The 23,672-nt window shown below is 41.0% G+C and overlaps 1 protein-coding gene across 6 annotated transcripts in view; it reads left to right on the top strand.

The window, feature by feature from the left end:
* arap2 (ArfGAP with RhoGAP domain, ankyrin repeat and PH domain 2) overlaps positions 1-23,672 on the top strand; it is a 123,666-nt gene that overhangs the window by 27,203 nt on the left and 72,791 nt on the right. For all 6 annotated transcript variants that reach the window (XM_080052555.1, XM_080052554.1, XM_080052558.1 and 3 more), the window contains 3 exons: positions 5,667-5,857; positions 14,703-14,809; positions 21,271-21,470. In XM_080052555.1, coding sequence (XP_079908681.1) covers positions 5,667-5,857; positions 14,703-14,809; positions 21,271-21,470 — 498 coding nt within the window. The remainder of the gene's footprint in view (positions 1-5,666; positions 5,858-14,702; positions 14,810-21,270; positions 21,471-23,672) is intronic.

Raw genomic sequence — 23,672 nt, 5'->3', positions numbered from 1 at the left:
GTTTTCACATGAGCTTGTTAGCCGGTGTTGAGCATACAGTATATTACCAAGCAATGAGACTGTCAGGCCCAGTCCACTCAATTATGTTTGCATCACCCTCCTTTGAAAATGAATTGACACAAGAAGGCCATATACATTTTGGTTCGACTTCATTTGATTGTTAAAGAATTCTAATGTTGTCGACATTTTACAGTTCAAAAAATAAGCATGAAGTGTCCTCTGCTGATCAAAAAGTGAATCTACATGGACCCGGAGATGTTGGGATGTCTTCATTGCAATGTATCTTACTGATTTACTGACATGTATGCAGATACCACTTAATCTGTTTCCAAGTTAAATTGGCTGATGATATATTTGTCCATGTGGTTGTATTGGCTAGGCCTATGAATTAGGATGAAAATAAACGCATAATCCTGTGTTGTGCATGTGTGTTGTTGGCCACGGTCCCTCTTGCTTTGTCTATTTTTTTCTCCTTTCATTTTTTCCATATTCCCGCTGATGGGAGACTGTGTAGGCGTCTTCTAAAGATCTCATGTTGAGCGCGCCGAGTGGACCTGGCTCTCGTCTCATCCACTTTCAATGAGGATTATCCGCCTCTCTCCTCAGCTCTCTTCATGTTGAGTGCACTAGTCTTTTCAAATGCACGGCTGTACATATTTCCCCTTAACAAGCGCCGAAGCTGGATGTGCTTTTTAGTGGTGGAGTGGAGGAGCTGCTCGTACTTTTCTTTTTATGTGCATGCATCGGGAAGGCCATGTTTGCACGCAGGGTGAAAATATTTTTCTGGCAAGCAGGCGTGAAACAAACAAACATACACTTCGTCATATTGCATTCAGGCACACAAGTCAAACGCACATATGCTTAACACGCAGGCTTGCAGGCAAGCCTCTGTCTCACTGTTTCTCTCTCTCTCTCTCTGTCCTCCCACCTCCCAGCGCTCAGATTGACAGCCTGGGCACAGAAGGAAAAGCCCTGAATAAATGAACAGGCAAATAAGTGAGCGCAGGACAGGTAATGGAACTCAGAAAAAAGCAAGGGTGGGAAACGGAACAGTAAAGCATTCGTGATGTAAAGAGCAGTTAATAATTGAGTAGGCCCATTCGTTATTCATGATGGCTCTTTGTAAATTCATAAGAAACTAGTGTGTGTGTGTGTGTGTGTGTGTGTGTGTGTGTGTGTGTTGGGGGGGGGTATATAGTCTAGGCAGTGAACACAGTATTTGGGTGCTCATTGGGGGAGATGATGGTGGATTTGTTTGGCATTCAAGGTTAAAGCTATAAGTGGGCAGGAGGGCAGAAGGTCAAAGCTAATTAAGTGTCATTTTGGACAATGGCAGGTTTTCAGGTTGTCCATTACAGATTGACATTTCAACAGGCATGCCCCCCATTCACCTTTAACTCTTCACGGGTAAGAGTAATTTGAGGACACGCCAGCCGGTCACATGCTCACAGTTTGGCTCTGTTGAACTAGAGAGGGAATAAGAAAAAAGTATAGTTTGTCTACAAAAATAATATTTGGTTTTTAATTTCATCAAAACGTTATTTATACTGGAGAGATCATTGAGGGGAGACCTTCATTTAAAATGGTAACGAAGAAAAGTGTGCTTTCAGGGAAATCTTGTGAAACTTCAGATTTTGAAAAGCCCTTTTTAAAGCTTTGAAAAAAATCACCGAAAGGAGACCCAAGGACAGGCTATATCATTGTATCTATCAGTATATTTAATTGATTTTTAAGATGAATTTTTTGAATCTGTTAACAGTTCAAAATAGGACTTTTGGCTAACCGATAGTAAAAGTTGTCAGAACAGTCTACAAACCAAAGATGATACTCATTTTACAGGAAAGGAAAGCTCCAAATCATCACATTTAAGTGACTGGAGCTAGAGTGTTTCACATTATTGCCTAATATATTACTTAAACAATAACTTGACTATGAGATTAGTTTTTGGTGTATTGACTAATGCAAGTGCAAGAGAGTGCAGCGTTAATTTAACAATGATTGACATATTGAAAAAAAAAATACCACATCACGCTGAATATGAACATATTGTCTGTTCATTATCTTTTATTTCATTTTTAGTTGTGTTGTTGTCGGGGATGTATTTTAATATTGGTTTCCACCACCAAACTCATGTGCAGCTAATGTTTTCTTTTAGAAAAATACTTACTTGAACCTCTAAACTTGGCAAGTATTCATAAGAAAACATGTGTGCTCTGGCTAGTCAAAAGTGTTCTATTTTTACATGTTGTCATTACTTTTTGAAGTCTCTTAGCATGACAAAGAATGACCATGGCCATTGCTACCTTTTTTTAGTGTTTTTATTTCTCACTAGGATGTGAAGCGGACTTATGACATGCACAATTTACTCCATTAGGATCATGCTGTGTTGGCAGCTATGATTGATGTTAGGAATGGAGCGTCGCGGGGAAGCAGGGGGAAGGATGTCATATTTACACCCACTTATTTAGACGGACTGAGGTAGACAGGTGATTAGCCACCAGTGAAAGAGGTGTGCAAAATATGACTCGTATATTAACTGTTATAGGCTATGAGCTAAATATGTGTGTGAACTCGTCTTGGTCATCTTAGGATTCAAGATTCATGATTCAAGATGTGCACAACAATTACAGCAGCAGTCATTGGCAATGCAATTCTTTTAGTCCCAGTCCCCTCTCAACAATGCAATATAGAAGAACACAAATGTATAAGAGAAACTCACAAGCGAAGGGAGCTACACTTGAGACACAAAAGTAGTGCAAGGACACAGTGCAGATAAAGAGTGTATTGGGAAGGTGCACCGTGTAATTATAAAGTACAATGCAAAATGAAATGAAAATGTAGATGAAATAGAACTGTTCTTGGAAATAAAAAAATAAATAACAAAATAAGGATACTGTAATAGAATAATATTGAATATTATAATATTATCTATATAGAGTTCTTTGTTGGTTTGTTTTGAGGTGGTTTTTAGCTAGACACCACGCTAGTCTCTCCATACCAGCTGCTACGGGCCTGTTTGTTCTTTAGATGAGCTGTGGGAAGAAAGTAAAACAAAATAAAAAAAATTCTCCATGGTGGAGATCAATAAAGCATCGCACAACAATTTCTCTTGTCTATTGTTAAATTGGCACGCTTCAACGGTATAATTTGTCACAGCCCCCTACTACAAACATTTCCTCTTACTTCTTAAGCCTGAACACACAGCTAAAAGTACAATTGATTTCGGTGACATGATTAGTGTGTCTTGGTCTTGCTTCCTTTGGCAAAGAATGGGCCCATAATAAGCATAATAATGGATGATAAAATACAACTTAGAAGTGATTACACCAAGTAAAGGCTTTCTTCAGCTTAATATAATATATAGAAGAACCAGTGGGGAATACAAACAAGTCCTCTATTCTCATCACAATCTGGACAGGTCCTGAGCAAGCACTGCACTAGTAATACACAGAAAGGCTGAAAAATAGTATTATGCCCCCTCTGACCAAACAATAGTTTAACTAAGGTCATCACAGTCACATTTCCATTCTGTCAAAAATATTGTTTTTGGATGATGAGTTGTTCCTTTTAGTATATCAATTTTAGAAATGCGGGTTCTTTGTTGCCTTTTTTTTTCTCCAAATTTGCCAGTCCCATTCATCCCAACTGATAGCACAGTTTTGCATATCAGTTATAGAGTTTTTTGATCTCCTTTTCCCTCCTGTCTTGTATTGAACAGATACCACAGTGGGTCCTGCTTTACTGTAGACCTGTGATGTGTGTTTGTGTGTGCCTGTGTGTGTGTGTGTGTGTGTGTGTGTGTGTGTGTGTGTTTACAATGCTTTGGTCCTCTTGTGTTTCCATTTTGCTGGCTTTGATAGCACAGTGTTTTGGTGGTAGGGGAATGGGCTTTACAGCGACAGTTCCATGTCTTCTTTCATGTCTGTTTGTAAGGTTGTAGAGGAATATATCTGAGCAGGTCCGCGTGAGTGCACATCGTTTGAATGTAAACCCCGGATGATGGAACATGATGCTTTGTGCTACGCTTGAGCTATTAAGCTGTGTGGTAATCCATGGTGATTTTACAACAAGTTAGAGATGCAGTGGTGCTGTTAAAGGACACATGGTGTTTGAAGACACCGAACATGGGAAGTGTCAGTAACAGGATGCGCCCCAGGGGTTTTCCAAACGTATCCTAGCAAAGGTTTCTCGGCACAGCAGGCTTCAGATTTTTCCGTATGCATTGAGTTGTAGTAGCAATATTATTTCATACAAAGTAAAGTTAAGCATTTAGTCAATTGTACATGAGGCACATTGAAATTTGACTTTCTGCATATCCCCTCTCAAGTTAACACACTCCAGAGGGGGTCAGAGCGCAAGGTCAGCCATAGTACAGCACCCCTGGAGCAATTTAGGGTCAAGTGTCTTGCTCAAGGACACAATGGTAGAGATAGGTCGACACCGTAGATGAAATAGCATCCATCCCATAACTAGTTTTACTACTAACACCCTCCTCTCCCCGCCGGGGATCAAACCAGCGACCTCAAGGTTACTGGGAGGACCCCTTTTTGGTCGTACCCCATTCCTGTAGGCCATCCTACTACCAAAAAGTTTGGATGGTGGGGACTTTTTTTTGCCTTCGCAAGACCAAAAACACAGTGCAAAACTGTTTTTGGTAATAACGTAAGCTGCAATAATTAGCCAACTAGCCTGCTAACTGCAAAAACCCAGCGCTACCTCAAAGGCCGAGAGTATTAAAGCCTTTTATTAAACTGCCTACATTAGTTTGTGGGCTGGTAGGTTACGTGACAAAACAAGTCTGTTTCACGGCTAGCACACTATGTAGAAGTCATAGAGGGGTAACTAAAGCAATCGTTGTCACATTTTTTACCCTTGATAACTTTTCCCAGTCACATTAGTTCAGTTATCATAAAATCCTGTTCTCTTTACATTTCAAAAGGTAAACATAGTTTGAAATGAAATGTTAGCCAAAAAGTAAGATAAACACAGTGTGTATGACAAAAACAAGGAGCTGTTAGTTTAATTTGCTAGCTCGCTACAACTGATAACATCTGCCAGTGTTGTGTGAGAACATAAAGTGTGGCAGATTTGAGCAAAAACTCAGTCGCTCCAACCTAAAAACAAGATGGATGCACATTTTAATGTATCAATTCACAGAAATGCTCCTTTACAGCTGAAACAAATGGCTATCTTATTTTGACTTTAGCTCTTTTCCAGGTTGAGACAAATGATTGGATTCACGGAACTGCGGAAACTATATTTTTTAATGATATGTTTTAATTAGGTCGTGTGTTTGACTCAAATTACCACAGCTCGCTCGAGGCTTGGGAATCTCGCTGTAGCAGATATCTATATCTCCAGTGCTAGACTTTAATTTTTTTAATTTTTTTTAAATTTCATTTTTTTCTTGCAGGATATTCTTTTTCCCACTGTGAATTTTCTGTATCGGTGTGCATTGGAGTTATAGGAGCTGACAAGCCGGTGTTACCCTCCGAAGGGATAGACAAACTAACAATATGATTCAAAGACATCGCAGAGTATTCTTTTTCTTGATATCTTTTCTACTGCTTTCACTTTTTATTTTTTCACACTCTCTCATACTGGTATATATCCACAACGCAGCGTCTCACCTCATCGTCTGTGTTTGTGTGTGTGTGTACTCACAGGGGAGCGCCAGGAGTGGATGGAGAGTCTTCATATGGCCACGCGTCCCCCTGCCCCCGGCCCCCAGAAGCAGCGCTCCGACAGCCTCCCTCCCTCCACTAACAGGATGGGCCTGCTGGAGCTACGCGGCTACAAAGGCAGAGTGCTGGTCTCCCTGGCGGGGAGTAAAGTCAGGCTCTGCAAAACAGAACAGGTAGGTACCTCCTCCAAAACACCGCAGGGGGACTTCTTCCCACTCCGCGCCACAACGGATTCCTGCTTTAAAAAAAAGGAAGGCTGTGTTCGAAAAGCCATACTAACGTCCTCCCTCCTACATGCTCAACATGTACGTATATACTCCATACTGTCTACTTAACGATCGATTGTGTATGCAAGGTTTGTCCTACTTGTACCTGATTTCTTTTTTCTTTTGAAACTTTTATTTGAGTGGTTTTACAAGTTTTTTTTTCCACGTACGGACAAAAAACAAAATAAGTAGACACATTCAATACTTACACATACATTTGCTGCGCCTGTTAGTCTGGACACTCTCCGTTGAAGCTTTTTCAAAAAGACCAGAAATCTGGGCTCACGTTTCAATTGGTTCTATCTAGTATGGGCGCGCCAGAGCCCTTTGTATGGTACTCTGGGGAGGACGTAACCGGATGACGACAGTGACGTGCATGCGACGTCGAAGCCGTGATAGTAAACATCAAAGATGGCTGCGGATATGTTGTGTGAGTTTGAGACTGCTTTGGCCCTCGACCCTTTACGATTTGGATGACGGCACTCAAATCTTTCATTAGCAAGTAAGTGGAATGTTCTGTTTTGCCGACCGACCACGGCAAACGTTTAATTTAACAGTTTAACAGCTGTTCGCTAAACGAACAGGGCTTACGTCACCTTGTGCATCGCTCTGATTGGTTGTAGTGCTATCCAACTGCGTGCAGTGGCCTTTGAAATGCACGAGTTGGAGCCGCCCCTTGAGTTGGAAATTACTATTGATCGTGGCCAGACCCTCTATTGTTCAAGATATCAGGGTCTGGATTTCCAGGCTAACTTAATGTCTGATACATCTAGAATATAATACATTTTCTGAATTAAATAACTTGAAAAAAATTGCTTTTCCATGATATTCTAACAATATGAGCGCATCCCTGGTTGTATTCATACGGAGGCTCGGTCTATGTGACGCCCACAAGAATTGGAACACGCTAAATCTTTTTTCTACCATACAAAATAGCAGAAAGTATTGGAACGTGGGGCTTGTTCTTGGCCTATACTCTGTTCCATCAGCAAGACATCCCGTCTCAAAATTGAAAGACACAGTGATGCGATTTCTCCCACAGTTTTGTGTGCATAATTTGATCACGCTACACACGTGCAACTCATTTCCATCCCTCCTTGCCTTCCTATTTCGTTTTGCTGGCGCGTTTAGTTTTTTGTTGTTTGCCTTTCATTATTTTCCTTCATTAGCATGAACAAACATTGTTGTTAGAAATTCTCTTTTTGGGGCATCGCTCCATGTCAGCGAATTTCTACCGCCTTGATCCGAGGCAGCGGGAGGGAAAAAAACGGTAGGGAAAGAGACAATCGGAGAGAGAGAGAGAGAGAGAGAGACAAAATTAATTGTATTATTTCAGCTTACAAGCTAAATCCCCGCCATCAATGCACCGGCAGACAACAAAGAGATGGAAAGTGGAAAGATGAAGTGAAAGGGGGATGAAGTGAGGGAGGGAGGGAAGGAGCGCAGTCAGTGCAGAGGTGGCATGAGTGAGAAAGGAGAGAGTGATGGAGAAGGTAGAGGTATAGAGCGTTGGCCCAGTTCAAGTTCAGTGGAGTGGAGTATTTAATCTAACATGATGAACGAGCTATTGGAAACATCATCCTCCCAGCTCCTCCTCCATCAAAGCCTTTACTCCCATTTCTCACCGGGCCGTACAAGCCCCGTGATGGAGCTGTGTTTAAGGTCATTTAAACACCCAGGTAAAGAAAGTCACGCACACACACACACACACACACACACACGCACACACGCACACACACACACACACGTTTACTCATGGAAAAATCTCCCTGCCGTGGGTCACACACTCTAAGCAGGTCGGTACGCCCACAGCAACTTGTTTCATGTCTTATCATCTCATACATCACAAGTGTTCTGTGGTTTTGTGTTCGCTCGGCTGGCTGTCCGACGGATTGATTGATCGTCGGATGATCATATTTCTTGGCTGTCACCTTGTGTGTGTCATTTAGCTTCCTGCTAGCTCAGTCGAATAGAGTTTTGCTGGTGAAATCTCAGCTCAGAAAAGTTACACATACAGTATAGTGGAGCCCCTTCTGTAGTGGCTAGAGGTTATCTGAGTAGACAATAACAGGTAAACTGAGGATTTCATTTATCTCCACTTTAATTAAATCTCTTTCTTATTTTGCTCCTCTCAAGATCTTATTTGTTACAATTAACATCCTCCCAAAGGCTACGAGGCCAGCTTTGTTAAAAAAAATAATAAAGTGACACACGAATGAGTCACCAAGGCCCTTCCTTTTGTATTGAGTTTTGTTTTTACACAACAAATATAATGAGCAGTAGCACATACTCCTAATACTCCTTTATGTGGTGAATGCAATTTACAAGTTATCCTAGGAGTGAAAGTTCACTTGAAAGTCATTTTTTTCTCTATTTTTGTCTCCCAACCACTCCAACTCCTTTAGCTGCTAAATGCTCCGCTATGTTGCTAACTTTATCAGTTTGCTGTTAGGTATCAAAGGCTGTGGAAAAAAACTAGTGAGCTAAAAGGTGCTAAAAACACTGTTAACAGCTAAGAGGAACTGCAGATTGGAGTAATAATTCTCTCTTGGTTTATAAGTATTAGCTTTTTCTTAACGGCTCTCTGAGGCTTCGGCAAGGTGGTGCGTTTAGCTTAATGCTATCATCAGCATGCTGAAATGCTCAAAGTAGCTAGGGTTTGATCTAAATTATATTTGAATGCATATTTTAAAGAAATTCTGTCACAAAAACCTTAGTTAGAGAGTTTAAAAGAGTGTATGTATATGTGTCCCCATCCACTACTGTTATGCAACTATTAGAAGTTGGTTAATGCTCCAATTAGGTTGGCTACCTTTTAGAACATTGCAGAAGAAGAGGGCTCAACAAGATGACTCAAAGGTATTCAGCGATTCCGGAGAATGTTTGTTGTCAAAATCATCTATTATAAAGATTCAGTGTATGTGTATTAAGTTTTATTTCAGCACAAGCAGTATGGTAGCAGATGGTGAGGAAATATAAACTAATTTGTCTGACTCAACCTTTAAAGAGCACGGTTTCATTTGCTAATCAGCACTAAGAGCACCTGGGGTTAATGGGAATGTAATTAGTTTTTCAAGTGTTTGGACATAAAGCAAAGTATTGGACAAAGTCAGGTGGGTGAGCTAGAAGGAAAGAGAGGGACTCACCAAGGTCAGTAGGATTAATCCTGTGATAACCACCAAAATTGCACGGCAATCCATCCAAAAGTTGAGATATTTCAGTCTGGACTAAAGTTGTGGACGGACTGACCAATACTGCTTCCCCCCAGAGCCTCGTTGCTGCTAACATGGTTAAAATAATATTGATTCCTGCGTCATAAAATCAGATTTACAAAGTTTTATTGGAACAAGTAAACTCAACCTTCAAGCTTCTTTTTACCTAATTGATCTAACTCACCCCATAATCACAGTGAACTCTGATTATAAAGTTTATTTTGGTCGAGGTTTACCATAAGTCCATTCTCTCATGTTTTCAACCAACTAGGGCTGTGACAGGATAGATTTTTTTTCTTCCTTCGGTTATCACTCAACATATCAACGCAGTATTGCGGTTATCTTTAACATTTTCATTATGTTTATTAATATATCCTAACATTGCTTGCTGCATACAAAATTAATCAGAAGTTTTTTAAATGTAACTTCTGTTCCGTTACCCTTTATCATACTCCATAGCCCCAGGTTTGTCCTTGACACCTTTGTCTCTCTGCCTGATGTTGATCAAAAGTCTTTTGTCTCCATTGAGTGTTGTGCCTTCTTTTAAACCCTCCTACCTTTATACAGTACACATGCTTTGAAAGCATTTGAAGCTGTTGAGTGGACATTGTGGAATTGAAGATAGAAGTAAAGAGGCCGTATTCTGCTTGTCTGGCTTCTTCTTGGAGCCTCTCGGGGCGGTGGAGTGACTGACTGACTCACACAATAAGAGGTTGGAAAGCTTTGAAAGAAATTCTAATTGGATGGTATGGCTTGAATATTCAGCGTGGGCCTGTGCTCAGAACTTACCAGGTTAAGGTTATTCGTTGTAGGTGTGCAAGAAAAAAATAAATGTATCCATCACTCGCTCTTAAGCAGGCTTATCTAGTGTTTTTCTTGATTTGAGTTGATGAAGCCCTTTTGATAAAGCTGTATGAAGGGCTCTAGATTGCCACCAAAATGGTCGACTTTTGCGACCCTTTTAGGAGCGTGCGAGTGAAATTTGTACCTTGTAGCACTCGTGCGAGTGCATGAACATACCTATTTGCCATGCCAACGACATCACGTCAGCACCTCACCGGCAACTGAAGAACAAACATATTGTTTACTCCCGTGAACAGCTGAGTCAAGATAGTTGATGTGAGACAGCTGCATATTAAAATGAAAGTGTTTCTGAAGTAAAAACTTTGGGGTTAAGGTCTAAAACGCTCTCTCTGTATGTCTGTCTGTCTGTCTGTCTGTCTGTCTGTCTGTCTGTCTGTCTGTCTCCACTACACTGGAATGCTGGCTATCTGAATGTTTTCACTGTGAAAGTGGACAATTGCCTGTTCTTATCGAGTCGCCCTGCGTTTAAAAAAACCTGTGTGGGGCCGTTCATTTTGGTAGAAACACATGCACCGTGGCGTTCTGTGGAAAAACCTGTGTGCGTAAATGTGTGACACTGCTACATGCCTACATGTGCATCTCTGTGTACAAAGGAAACGATCGATTGCTGTTTATTGAGAGGAAAAAAGAATAAGGAGAGACAGAAAGAGGCTCAACACAGCTTCATAATGACAGTAAGAAGCAGAAAACCTGCTGGAGCCGACATCTCTACAGCGGTTACATGAGAGTAATGCTCAACGGAGGAGAATACAATGCTTATTAAGTTCAACACTGCCTATAATATAGAAAAAGAGGACATCCATTTTACAATATTATAATCACAGTTCACACTAATGAAAAAAATGGTTGAATGTGAATCCAACTTGTAGAAAAGACGTTGCCTGTGCCCAGTTTATAGGAGTGATACCGGACCAGCTCAGACCAAAAAGACAGATACAATTATAAAATTGCCTCCGCCCCCTGCCTATCATTTATGATAGATGGTGACACCAATTTCACTGTCGTTCTTTACAATAGCCAAAACTTGAATAGGTTATTACAAAGATTCCTCAGCATGTAAGTTCATTTATTATTACTTTGCTGTACAAAAAAAGTGTGTGTGGGGGTGGGGGGGGGGGGCGCGAAATCGCAGACAGTGTTGTTATAATCACTCAGAATTACTCATGGGGGCCACATAAGTTACGCGCTATAGCTTTAACTGTTGTAATTGGGTGAGGTATTTTTTTTCCAACCTCTTTCTATCCTTTCCTTTACTCTCCACATGGCTCATTCCCTCCCATCCTTGGTGAATGAATTGGAGAGGGCAGGAGGCCAGGGCACAGATTGGGGAGGTAACGAGTGGAGAGGTTGTGGACGGCCGCCAACACCCAGTGCTCTTAATTGGCTGCCTGAGAGGAGCTGGGGGTCTTTAGGTTTAGGTGACTGATTTGCCCTCTCAGCGAAGACACACAGCAGGCAGGGGGGGAACACTCAAGCATGTACAGACGCCTGCCTTCTTTCCTTCCTCCACATACACCTGTCCAGTTTGATACAGGCCTGTTAGAGTCTGAAATGTTACAAATACCTAAAATGTAATAACGACCCAGAAATGTATTAGATAAAAATGTAATCAAACTCAAAATGTCATAACTGGTCGGTACTGTAACAAAATGCCGAGCCCACAACCTAATGATTTTTCATGAAGTGTAATATAATAGTGTCGTAGTTTTGTTTCATTATAGAGTGAGTCAACATACTTTAACGACTTAAGGGCCACTCGCTTCAATGTAGAGTGTAGTATCAATAAAAGCACCCTCTATATATATTATAAATATTTTGCTCACTCCATAATGGTCATAACCGACCCAAATGTTATTATGTGATGGGTTCAGCATTTTGTTACATTATCGAGTAGTTATTAAATTTTGGGTTTTATTAAAATATGTGTTGGCTCTTATAGTCCAATATACAGCTATGTACATATAGACTATTTCTCCTTCCCCCGTCTGTGTTTACGTTTGCGTTTTGCTTTCAGATCCCAGTGCTTAGAGAGAATGAGCCTTGAATGTAGTTGGCTTTAAACACCCGCCATCATTAACGGGCCTGCCGTGTGCCTGCTTCAACTGGAACTTAAAAGAGCAACAACTGCTACGCGCTTATAATTGATAGGCTTGAGAGTTTTCTGGTGCTTCCGAGCCCTCACATCACAAACTTCTAGCTCAATTAGGACCTGGCTATACTGTGGATTTAACTCTCTCCTCACTCACGCTCTCTTTCTCTCTTTTTCTTTTTCTTTTTCTTTCTTCCCCCGGTTATCTCCTATATGCCATCCTCCTATGAGCTCAGAGAGTCTTAATTACTCAAAAGCCTCCCAAGTTCTTCACGCTAGTCCAACGATGGCTTTTCCTATTCCGCTGTCTTCTGCCTCAGTCTGGTTGTGCAGAACCGTTTTGCAATGGAGAAAAATGGCTTGTTTTTTCGTCAGTAAATGAGTTTGAAGTAGTCTTAATTGGGGCTAATGTTGGTCAAATGACGATTTTGACAACAATAGTCCCAATTGAAATCAAACCCACACAATACTCAAAGATCAAGTTCGAAAAATAATGCAGCAAATTTTGGAAGTCCCTCCCCTCTTTGTGCTGCAATCTGCCCAAATTTGGCAAAGGTTTTTAGCCAATTAGTGGCAGAAATCTAAAAGAGACATTGCAGTGAACGTGGTTTGCTAAAAAGCTCCTAATTAACAAAAGGCCGTTGATTCATTATCTTCTGTTTGTTTGCTGTAATTAGTTTAAATATTTTTTTTTTGTAGTGAAGAACAGAAAACACACACTCTTACCCATTGCTGGCACACAGCATGGCAGCATTTAGTGCTCCTCGCTAAGGCAGTGTTTTGTAATTTTGCAGCTGAGTATTGGCGCAGATCCTGTTTTGTTCTGGCTCTTTCTATGACACACACACACGCACGCACGCACGCACACACACACAGTCTTTCTGTCAACCGCTCAGCTGACCTGTCACCCATCTCACCCACTCTCCTTTCACTTTATTCTTTCTTCCCTCATCTTTTGACTCACGTTCTTGGCTCCGTCTATATACCTCGGTGATGAAGCAAAGTGTGTACTTGTCTGTATTGTGATGTCGATGTGTGTTGTTTTTTTCTGTGCCTATTTTGTGTGTGGGTGTGTGCACACTTCTTTTGTCATTCCGTCTGTTTTTCCGTCTAAGCTCTGAGCTCAAGGCTACAGAAAATGGTCTAAACTGCCTTGTGTTGAGGGGGCAGTGGAGGGAGGGGCGAGCCGCTGCAGAGTTATGGTGGAGCTTATGAACACTGTGCCTCTGCATCTAACCCCTATTTCTGAAATGGGCCTCAGAAAACATCCAGGCTGAAAAGCTTGGGTTGGTTTCCATTTCCCAGAAGCACCTTTTGCCTTTTACACACAGGTGCACACACAGGTGCACACACACACACACACACACACACACACACACACACACACACACACACACACACACACACACACACACACACACACACACACACACACACACACACACACACACACACACACACACAGTTCTCAGTTTGTATGTCACCGGTGAGATGGAGAAAAGGACGATGACTGTCCGGATGTGTTATTGGTGTTGGGGGTCCAGTGCCATTTCCTAGAATAACACAACAGTCCGCATGGGAGAGACTAAATAAAGTAATATTTGTAGGACCGTTTTGGGAGAACACGCGACAAATGCTCAGTTGATCTGTTTCCAAACTGTCCTTTCGCCCTTCCTTCACCTACCACTTACATGTCCCTGTTGCGATGGTAGCAGGAAAACTTTTTTTCTCTCATTTGACCTCCTTGAGCTTATCCTGGTGGTTCTCAAAGTGTTCCCAGGCCAGGTGGAACATACATCATCCCACTTCTGGGTCTGTCATATGGAAAGGTTTATTGGGAGCATCTAAATCACATGCCCAAACTGAACCATCTATTAGGCTTTTGGCATCATGGGTATTTTTTTTTAGATACCGAAAAAAATAATGAAAATAAGTTGTTCGGCTAAAAAGGACTGCCGGCCAATACATCAAGGTAGACTGACCCATTACTCATCTTGATTGGTGCTGAGCTGAGCCTGGCCCAATCACGGCAGAGGGCCAGGTTGCCTCCCCTTGGGACTAGGCTGTCGATCAATCAATCAGTCACTGATAAAAAACATTTGAAAACGCGATGGGAGGTTTGGTGAAAGTGAAGAGTAGAGTTGAGTAGAGTGGAGATGAACTTTGTGTACCAGCCTCCATATTCATCATTCAATCTCAGCTTAATCTCATAGCTACTATTAGTCCGTGGGCCATGTCCCAAAATGTCACTTATTGGTACTATCTCGATGAGCAAATTCTATCTGTGATTTTTTTATATCCTATACATTCCTAGAATAGGTTTTGATGTGATAGACCTTTAATATGGGGAGCTCTTCAGTGGTTATCCCCTCTTAAAGTATGGGCTACTGTAAACGAGGAGAGACACTGCAGTTAATAGAAAATGTTTCTGTATTACCAAATCAAGAAATAGTCCAGCACCTTAACCCCTCATAAAATGGCCAATTGTTTTAAAAAAAACTGCCAAAAGTGACTGTGTTGAAACAACGTCACAATTAATTATGGCTTAAAATCAACAGACCTCTCCATTTGTGTTTTTTTTTTCCAGGACTACAAAGCGGGCCTGGCTATCGCTGAGATGGAACTGACTGCCGCCAATGTTAGAGACCTGGACCGCAGAGGCTTTGAAATCAACACGCCCTTCAAGAGCTTCTGGTACATCTTGACAAATTGCTACCATCTATTGTGTATATGCATATGAGTGTATATATGTGTGTGCTTTTACATGGCCATACATCATTTGTCTATCTTTTTCATCACCCAAAAGACCAATGATAAGTGAAGTGAATCTCTCCTTGAAGACAGCCCCTCTTTCAGAATGAAGCATTCAACAGGTTGACATTGACATTACATCTCTTTCATTAGTTTGAACATCTTGCTGGAGAGAAGCAGTCAAGAGAGCCATTTTACATTCCTTCTTGGAACACATCTACTTGCATTATTCATCTCAGTCTAATAATATAGTCTTGGAAATGCCCTTCACACGCACTGAACATCTTTTCTACGCCTGATTTTAATCTCAATAATCACACCTTGAAGTACCCGTACTCACAGGTTAAAAGGCAAGGTCAAGCCTTTTAGGTACTTAGGAGTCTCTATTATATATGTCTGAAGAACATATCTAGTCCTATAAGATTGGCCTGTTTACTTTTTTTCTTAGCGTTCTACTTGGAGAATTAATTCAACCCAGGAGGCATTAGAAATATATATATTTTTTAACTTTTCTTTCTTTTTCTTCTTTTCCCCTTTTGTTTTCGGTACAATATGGAAATGGGAAGAAAGTAAAGTTCAAGTACAAAGAACAAATGATCAACAGTGGAATGAAAGCTCTTGCTAATCATTTGGAACATGATTATTGAGATTTGAAGGTCACAGAGGCTTCACTACCTTCACACCTACAGTTTGGTTCATTGGGTTCAATCCTATTAGTCGCCGTGACTTTTGAAAAATAGACCAAGCGTGAGGCTGAACGGTGGTGTCACAAAGAACTTAAAAATAGAAATGTCGGCCTATTTGTATCATTATTTGATGTTAAGATTGCAGTCTTAACTCTATGTTTCACTGGCCATTTCAGTGAGAAAAACACCTTTGGTAAATGCCTATTTAACTCCTGGACTGAGAGGCAGTTTTTCAGGGAGACCAAGTGGTTTCTTTCACACAACACATGTTTGTTTTGGAAGATTTGTGACATGATGAGTTATAATGTGGTCCTAACCAAGGGGCTTTTCAATTTTTATTTTTTATTTTTTATTTCCAAACCAATAGTTCCTTTTGCTCTGAAACTAAACCAACATGTAACTGAAACGCTGTATTCAGGTTATGAGTGATTTAATGTTGACCTTGCTTTATTTGTAAAGAGCTTTAAAGTAAGGATGGACTTTGAACCTAGAAGTTTGAGTCAAGCCAAGTTGATTGTATTTATATAGCCTATTATATACTTTAGACTATTATAGACTTTCTGTCATTCAACCTTCAATTCAGGAAGGGACCCTTTAACAACACAAAGAGTACATTTTCCTTTTAAGATTTATATAAGCTTGGATACTCAACTCTAATGTGACAAAGAGAATCCTCAGATGTGTTTTTCCAACTGCGCTTTAGTCGCGCTCTGCTTTATTTTGGCCAAAACTCTTTTAGACAAACCGTCTCATGAACAACGCGAGCTGCAGACTTATTAGTCACGGCAATAAATGTGTTACATGAAAAACAAGGTCCTGGATGAATATCAAACTATCGATCTTGATTTTTAAAAAAAATAAGAAATGTCCCCTGAGAGCTTTGGTGCAGGTATCTCTTTGCCACTGTTAGGGGCTACACAACGCCTTTTCAGGTGACTCCAGTCCCCCGAGGGCGTAGAATCAATGAGCGCGCTGCTTGTTTGTGCTGTAATGGCCCATTTACAATACAACCGTCACAGCTGCCCGGACAAAGCACGGCTCGTTTGTTTGTGTTGTGTGCCTGTTCCACGCCTGTCTTCTTTCTTTTCTTTTCTTTTCTTTTCTTTTTTTTCCACCCCTTTTTTCTTTTTTGGCCTTTGCCTGGGTGTAAAGATTTTCCTTTTCCACCCTCATTTCTCTACCTGTCTGTTGTATGTCCAAATCGATCTGTTTGTGTCAGCTCCCCTTAACGGTCCCGGAGTTTGGCACCTTCGTTAATACCCTGGACGTAATTGCCATTTTGTGTGAAACAAAAGGAAAAAAGAATGGAAAAAAAAAGAAAAGTTGGAATTAAAATGAGCTTGGGGTCTCCAGAATTGTTTTGATGAGGGTGATTGCTGAATGGGTTTCATCGTGTGTATGTGTGTGTGTGTTGGTGTGTGTGTGTGTGTGTGTGTGTGTGTGTGTGTGTGTGTGTGTACCTGGATCAAATCGATTGGTAGCTCCTGAGAGCGTTCTTCTCCTACCTGCTCAAGGTGGGGATTAGGGAGAAACTCATCTAATCACTTTAAGCTGTGGAGACTCACTTTGGCTTTTCCATTGTTTTTTCGCCGGCGCTAAATGGACAGAACATTTCGCCGCGGCTTGTGGCAGACGCAATAGCTGACTTTTTATGAGCGGAGAGAATGATAATGAGGCGGAGAGGGAGAGGTGGTGTTAACCGGGCAAAGAAGCTCAACTTTGGAGAATAGAAAGAAAAAAAAAACTTTGATCAGAAGCCACTGTTACTAGAGGAAAGCTTGTGGATAAGTGGCTAGCTCAAGGGCATATCAGAGAAAATCCATCTTTGTTTGGTCTGTTTTGTGTTCGTCTGCTGCCTTACATCCCCATTGTGTCGAGGTAGAACATACACGAAAAAACCCAGAACTATTATTATTAGTAGTATATCAAAAAGTGCCATAAGAAATAAACTTGCATTCCATCTCTTGTGTCTGTGCTGCATTGGTAGGTTAGCCTGTACATTCTACTCATATGCCCATATGATCATTGAAATAATAACTAGTCTGCGAAGCTTAGGCTAATAATCTGGCTCTATCAGTCTGAGTTAGATTCGAATCAAGAGGGGATCTTAAGTATGTACAAGAACATTAACGGTAGAGATACAAAATCTTTCAGCACTAGTTGCTTTCTGATGATTGCACAGCATCTGTGGCTAGTGACTACATTGGCAGTGTGCACATGTATATTTCCCAATGTCACCGAATACACTTGATCCTTTCTCTTTCTTTGATGCCTTCAGGTGCCCTCCTGAAAGGCGCTTTAGGTCGGCTCAGTCCAACTGTAGTTCAAACGTGCCATTCATGTCGAGAGCAAAGTCAAAAGAGTTTTCATCTCATTTTTTTTAACATCCATCTCTCTCAACTTTGGGCCACAGCGATGGGTGTGCCTTCTCTTACAACGTTAGATGGGAATAACTGGTATATTTTTTTATTTTCTGGTTGTAGCTGTGGAAGCCAAACATTTATTTAAAGGTGTCAGTGACTGGCATTCAAAATTGGAATTCCATTTTTTTTAAGATTTAATTGACACAGCAACATCAACTATAACAAAGACTTTTTGAATGGTGTCGAGTGAGTGCCAGGTTTTATGAAGTTTACTGTGATATGTTGATTTACAACAAGGTCATTATAGAAGCTGTATTGATTACCTACATATCAAATAGCTTTGTTCTCTCAGCAATAAGTACTATAGGGAATGGCTTGTTATGGTATTATTTTCAACAAAAAAATTATATTTTATGGTGTAAACCACTTTGTATGTGGCTATTTTGCCATTATATTATGAATGCAAAATATGCTGTATGGCCATTCATCATTCAAGAAGAAGATTTGAATTTCCACACTTGCACGTAGTATGTAGGCTAGCAGGCGCATGAGTGCTTTATACAGCAAATAGGATAAAGGACACCCATGGGAGTTCATTTTTAAACTTTAAGATCCAATGCTCACTTTAATGGAGAATTTTCTAAATAATGCCGCACGTCGAAAATTGGATTTCCTAATGTTATTGCCTTAATACAAAATACATTTTCATGAGTGGGGTCTGATACTGCGTCCTTGGGTGAATGATAAACCCTCGAGCTGACTTTTAAAGAGTGATATTTCAATCTACTTGTGTTACTCATTTGAAATGATCGAATTTCGTAAATGGCGGTACAGAAATGGCAAAAAAAAAACTGTAAATACTGACTTTCTTAGTATTCTATGTGTATCATGCACTGGAGAAAGTAGTACACTGATTCCTTGCTTTGGTACATTTCCAGATACATATTTACACGTCATCAGCATGGAATTACATGCTATCTATATGATTGTAGTGTGTGTGTGCAGGGAAGGAGAGGATGGAAGCCTGTGGTTGTGAGGTTGATTGACATATTTAAGCACTATATGAGATTAGTTAAAGTCCTTATTTTGTGTGAAAAAACAGCGCTAGAAAAAAAGTTCAGTTACAACTCTCAGTTTATTATCAGAACAAAGGCAACCATTGTACTATTGTTAGCTTTGAAACATAGTAGCTTCACTCCTATTCCACTACTTTTCATTTCTGTTAACTTGGCAGCGCTTTAGAGGAATTGTTAGAGGTCTTTTCTTATATAATTAGGGACATTTTTAAATGTAATTATCCTACTATAATTCATTATTTTTACATTTATATTACCACCTGTTGTCCTCGCTTGACTTCCTATATTTCTTTATTTAGCGGCCGTATCTGACAGTAAAGCCCTACTAACGTCCTACTCATACTCATTTTGACTTCAATTTGAGTATGCAGTATGGTTGTGTATGCGAGTTTGTGTAGGCGAGAAGTGCCCGGATGAGTGCCTACTTCCAGCAAGATTTTGTGTATGGATTGATAGGATACTTTTCCTACTCAACCGCCCCACAATGCATGCACAATGTCTTTTCAAACGACATGGAAGTTTAAAAAAAAAATCTTTAGAGCCTTTCATACACAATCGATTGTTAAGTAGACAGTATGGAGTATATACATGTTGAGTATGTAGAGGGAGGACGTTAGTGTGGCTTTTTCGAACACAGCCTATGTTGTAGTTTTCACAGTGGATGTGAGCAGTCATCTCTTTAGAGGGAGGACCCCGGACAGACACCAGTGGGCACATAGTAGCTGAACCCAATCAACCTATTGATCTCTGCCTGGTAATTCGGGCAAGGCTGACCCGTAGTGCATCCTCTGCTCCGGGCAAACCCCCCTGCCCCCCCCCCCCCCCCCATCCCTACTTCTTCTACTTTACAACGGTTTCCATGGCAACCGTGGTCCCATTTCTCCTTTCCAAGTGTTTGTCTCAGTCTTGCCAGGGACTCTCTCTCTCTCTCTCTCTCTCTCTCTCTTCCCCCTCTCTCAATTTTACATCTCTGTCCATCTCACTTGCTGTCCGTCTACTGCTCCTAGCCTTTCACATGCGCACACAGTATCACTTGTTACATATAAATTGGCAACCTCTTCAAAATACTCAAATCCCATTCATCAGAAAACTGGTGCTGTCTGTCTATTGCCGGGTAACTTTATAAGTCCTCATTAGGCAGTGATGGACATATCCCATAACCAGTGTGTGTGTGTGTGTGTGTGTGTGTGTGTGTGTGTGTGTGTGTGTGTGTGTGTGTGTGTGTGTGAGAGAGACTGATTCCCCAAAAAAGATCTCCTCATGCAGGAAAACTAATGAGTGTAGAGACACAGATTGATTGAGAGACAAGTGAAGTGCTGTCCTGTTAGATGCCCAATTTAAGAGCCAATACAGTTCAGGTATTGTCTCTATATGTGTATGTGTGGTCCCACATCTTTATATGAACAATTTTGTCATTTTTCCTTAACCTCCCAAGTAACTCTTGTCTTCCCCTCATCAGAAAAAGCCATTGCTTTGGTCCGGGTGCTAATTATCATGCATTCTTATAATTAGTTGATGCGAAGTTGAAGCTTGGCCCACTCACAGTCTGCATTCCAGGTCTGCGCCCAAAGGTCTTAGATGGGGTTGAGATTTGGGGCTCTGTTTGAGATCCTCCCAACACCTCGCCGGCGACTGAAAATGTCAGTGTTTAGTCACATGCGCCTAATTAACTGGCTAACACTCTTGCTTTTTTTCTGCACTAACCTGATTTCTAAAATGTCATGTTCAAAAGAAAAAAAAACTTGACAAATTGCCTTGGCAGTGCTTAGATTGGAACTGTACTGGAGTGAAGCCTTTTTAAAGTCTGTAACTGCAACCTGTTTCAACAAAATATGCAGTATTACCAATCTCAGGGCTTTTTTTTTTCTTCTTCTCACTTTCAAAACAGGCGAAAGCTCCTGTAGGAACCCTAGTGTGAAGGCTGTACACGTGTAATGTTTCTAGTATTTATCTTTTTTACCAATAATATTTCTCAACTTTCCAGAGTGTAATACAAATTTGATATCCGGAAAAAAAGTATCTGGCATTACTTACTTAGGCACTTATAGATTACAGTGGTGTAAGGTGAGACCGATTGATTTACCCTATCAATTTCACCAAACATAGGCATTTAACAACCAAACCCTCCCCCTAAAAAAAAAACCTACTCAAAATACAGCATATTTGTGACCCTGCCTGCACTGTTTAATTGCTTCCCTCAAATCTAATCAATAACGTTGAGGCTTGTGTTGGGGATGTGGGGGTACAAAAAAAATAAAAATAAAAATCAATTGTTGCAGCTTCACGGCCGATTCAGACTGGGAGAAGGAGGAGTGGATTGAGGCGGTGCAGGAATCGATCGCGGAGACACTCTCCGACTACGAAGTGGCCGAGAAGATCTGGTTCAACGAGGCCAATGGGAGCTGTGCCGACTGTCGCGCCCCGCGGCCAGAGTGGGTGTCCGTCAATCTGGGGGTGGTCCTCTGTAAGAAGTGTGCAGGTAAGGGACGGACACACACACACACACACACACACACACACACACACACACACACACATACACACACAGACGCGCGCACACACACACACACACACACACACACACACACACACACACACACACACACACACACACACACACACACACACACACACACACACAGACGCACACACACACACACACACAATCCCCCTGTGCTCTGGGCTTCCTTCTTCACACATAACTGTATGCACTGATCCACTTTTTTTCAGTACGATCCGATTGTGATATCTGGGGTTTGGATATCGCCGATAACCATACTGTCCAATTTCAATTTCATTTCATATATACCATATATATATATATCATATAATACATATCTTTGTTGGTGGTAATGTTATCTGTTAGGTAAGGAAGGCTTAAGCAACACAGCAATTTTTTTTTTCTAATTTAAAATAATTATTAATTAAAAAAATGCATACAGGTTTATCTGTACTGTTTTGAAGGAGTCAACAGAGTTGTTAGCGATCAGTTAATCATCTGTATGTGTGGCTTAGTGTTTGTCTCGCTAGCCCAGTGCTCAGTCCTAGAGGCTCTCTTTGGAAGAAGTTCTCAGGTGATAAGCCACTTATGAAAGTTGTGGGTCTAGCCTCTGGACTCTCCTCTAATCTATGTGTGCGATGCTGGGTGGCTCAGATGAAATGACAACAAAGACTTAGCCTGTGGGCGAGAACTTGGGGGATCCCAAACTACTTCTTGACCCACTAGATATGATTTAGAGTGAAGCAGTGGCCATGCTTGATCTACAGGGATATAGTTGTGTGTGTGTGTGTGTGTGTGTGTGTGTGTGTGTGTGTGTGTGTGTGTGTGTGTGTGTGTTTTGTCTTTTTCCTTTTCTCCTCCACGCTCCTATACACTCCTCCTTCTCCCTTGGCCCTGAGATATCTCCCAGTCTTGTACGCTTTTAATGCGATACTTCACCTCACCTCTGCCAAAGCCCTGTGTAATTGGTGTAATCATCAGATTTCTAACATCCTCCTTTTTCAAACAGCCCCTAAATGATTTCATTTGCAGGGCTGTTTAATATTACATTTAGTCGACACGCGGGTGGAGAGAGAGATAGAGAGAGGGAAAGAGAGAGAGAGGGTGAATATCTGCCAACCAAGGAGCTGTCCTCACACACTGTGCTCTCCTTAAACTTTGCGGTGGTCCGTTTGGAATACCAATGCCTGCGCCGCGCTTTTAATTAGCGCTGCAGTGTCACGGACAATAAAGAGGAAAAAAGCTTGAACAAGAGAAAGAGGGGAAAACGTAATGAGAGGGCTAATGGTGAAAATGATCCCACGTCGGCTTTGCTCTCTCTCTCTCTCTCTCTCTCTCTCTCCCTCTCTCTCTCTCCGTGCCAAGACAGAATTAATTTTAATCTTCTGCACCTCCACTCTTTGATCTGAAGCTACACACTATTAATGTTTCCTCTTTGTTTGCGTAGACTTAAAGGATTGATTTAGAGTCCATCATTTTTAATGTTTAATGAAAAAAAAAATAAGGTTATTAAGATACAGGTGAATACGGGAAGCATATTCTGAGCTGTCCTTGTCACAAGGGGGACCTTTTTTGTCCAAAGCAGTGTCTCTAACACCATGAGCATTAAAGTAGATAATAAGCTACTTTCAAAATAACCTCTGTATTATCTGGTAAACTTGGCTAAACTAGAAAGCGTTAAGGTAACAACCTGCAGTTAGTTATGGCCACTTTAAACACACAATGTACATATTTGACACCCTGTAATGTTAGTACATTTCCTATTTACACATCCAGCAGGCATATGGCCCTTGAGTTGTGTTTCTGGACCCACAAGCAGTCTCAATCCAATATTAACTCTCCTTTTAGTTCAGTTTGGGTTTCCACTGAACTCTGAGGAAAATATCTGACTGCTCAGTAGCTTAATGCTCAACACTTTCAACTATCTCTCTGTACAATCTGTATCTGTCTGCTGTTTGGTGCTGAGCATGTTGTGGGCAGGTTTTTAATTTTTTTAAAGTAACGTTTTACCACTGAAAACAGCTGCAACATTAAAGTTGCTGGACGTAAAAACCACAGATTGGATAGAGTGGGCAACTGAGTCAGGTGATTATTTTCTCTTGGTTTTTCACTACAAGTGCTCCCTGACACATCACACCGTCATTTGATGCAATTGGTGTTATATGTACGACTTTAATATTT

This window comes from Ammodytes marinus, assembly GCF_949987685.1.
Source record: "Ammodytes marinus genome assembly, chromosome: 23".
Classification (NCBI taxonomy): domain Eukaryota; kingdom Metazoa; phylum Chordata; class Actinopteri; order Uranoscopiformes; family Ammodytidae; genus Ammodytes; species Ammodytes marinus.
The sequence above is the reverse complement of the archived record's forward strand: the minus strand, read 5'-3'. Positions and strand labels throughout refer to the sequence as shown.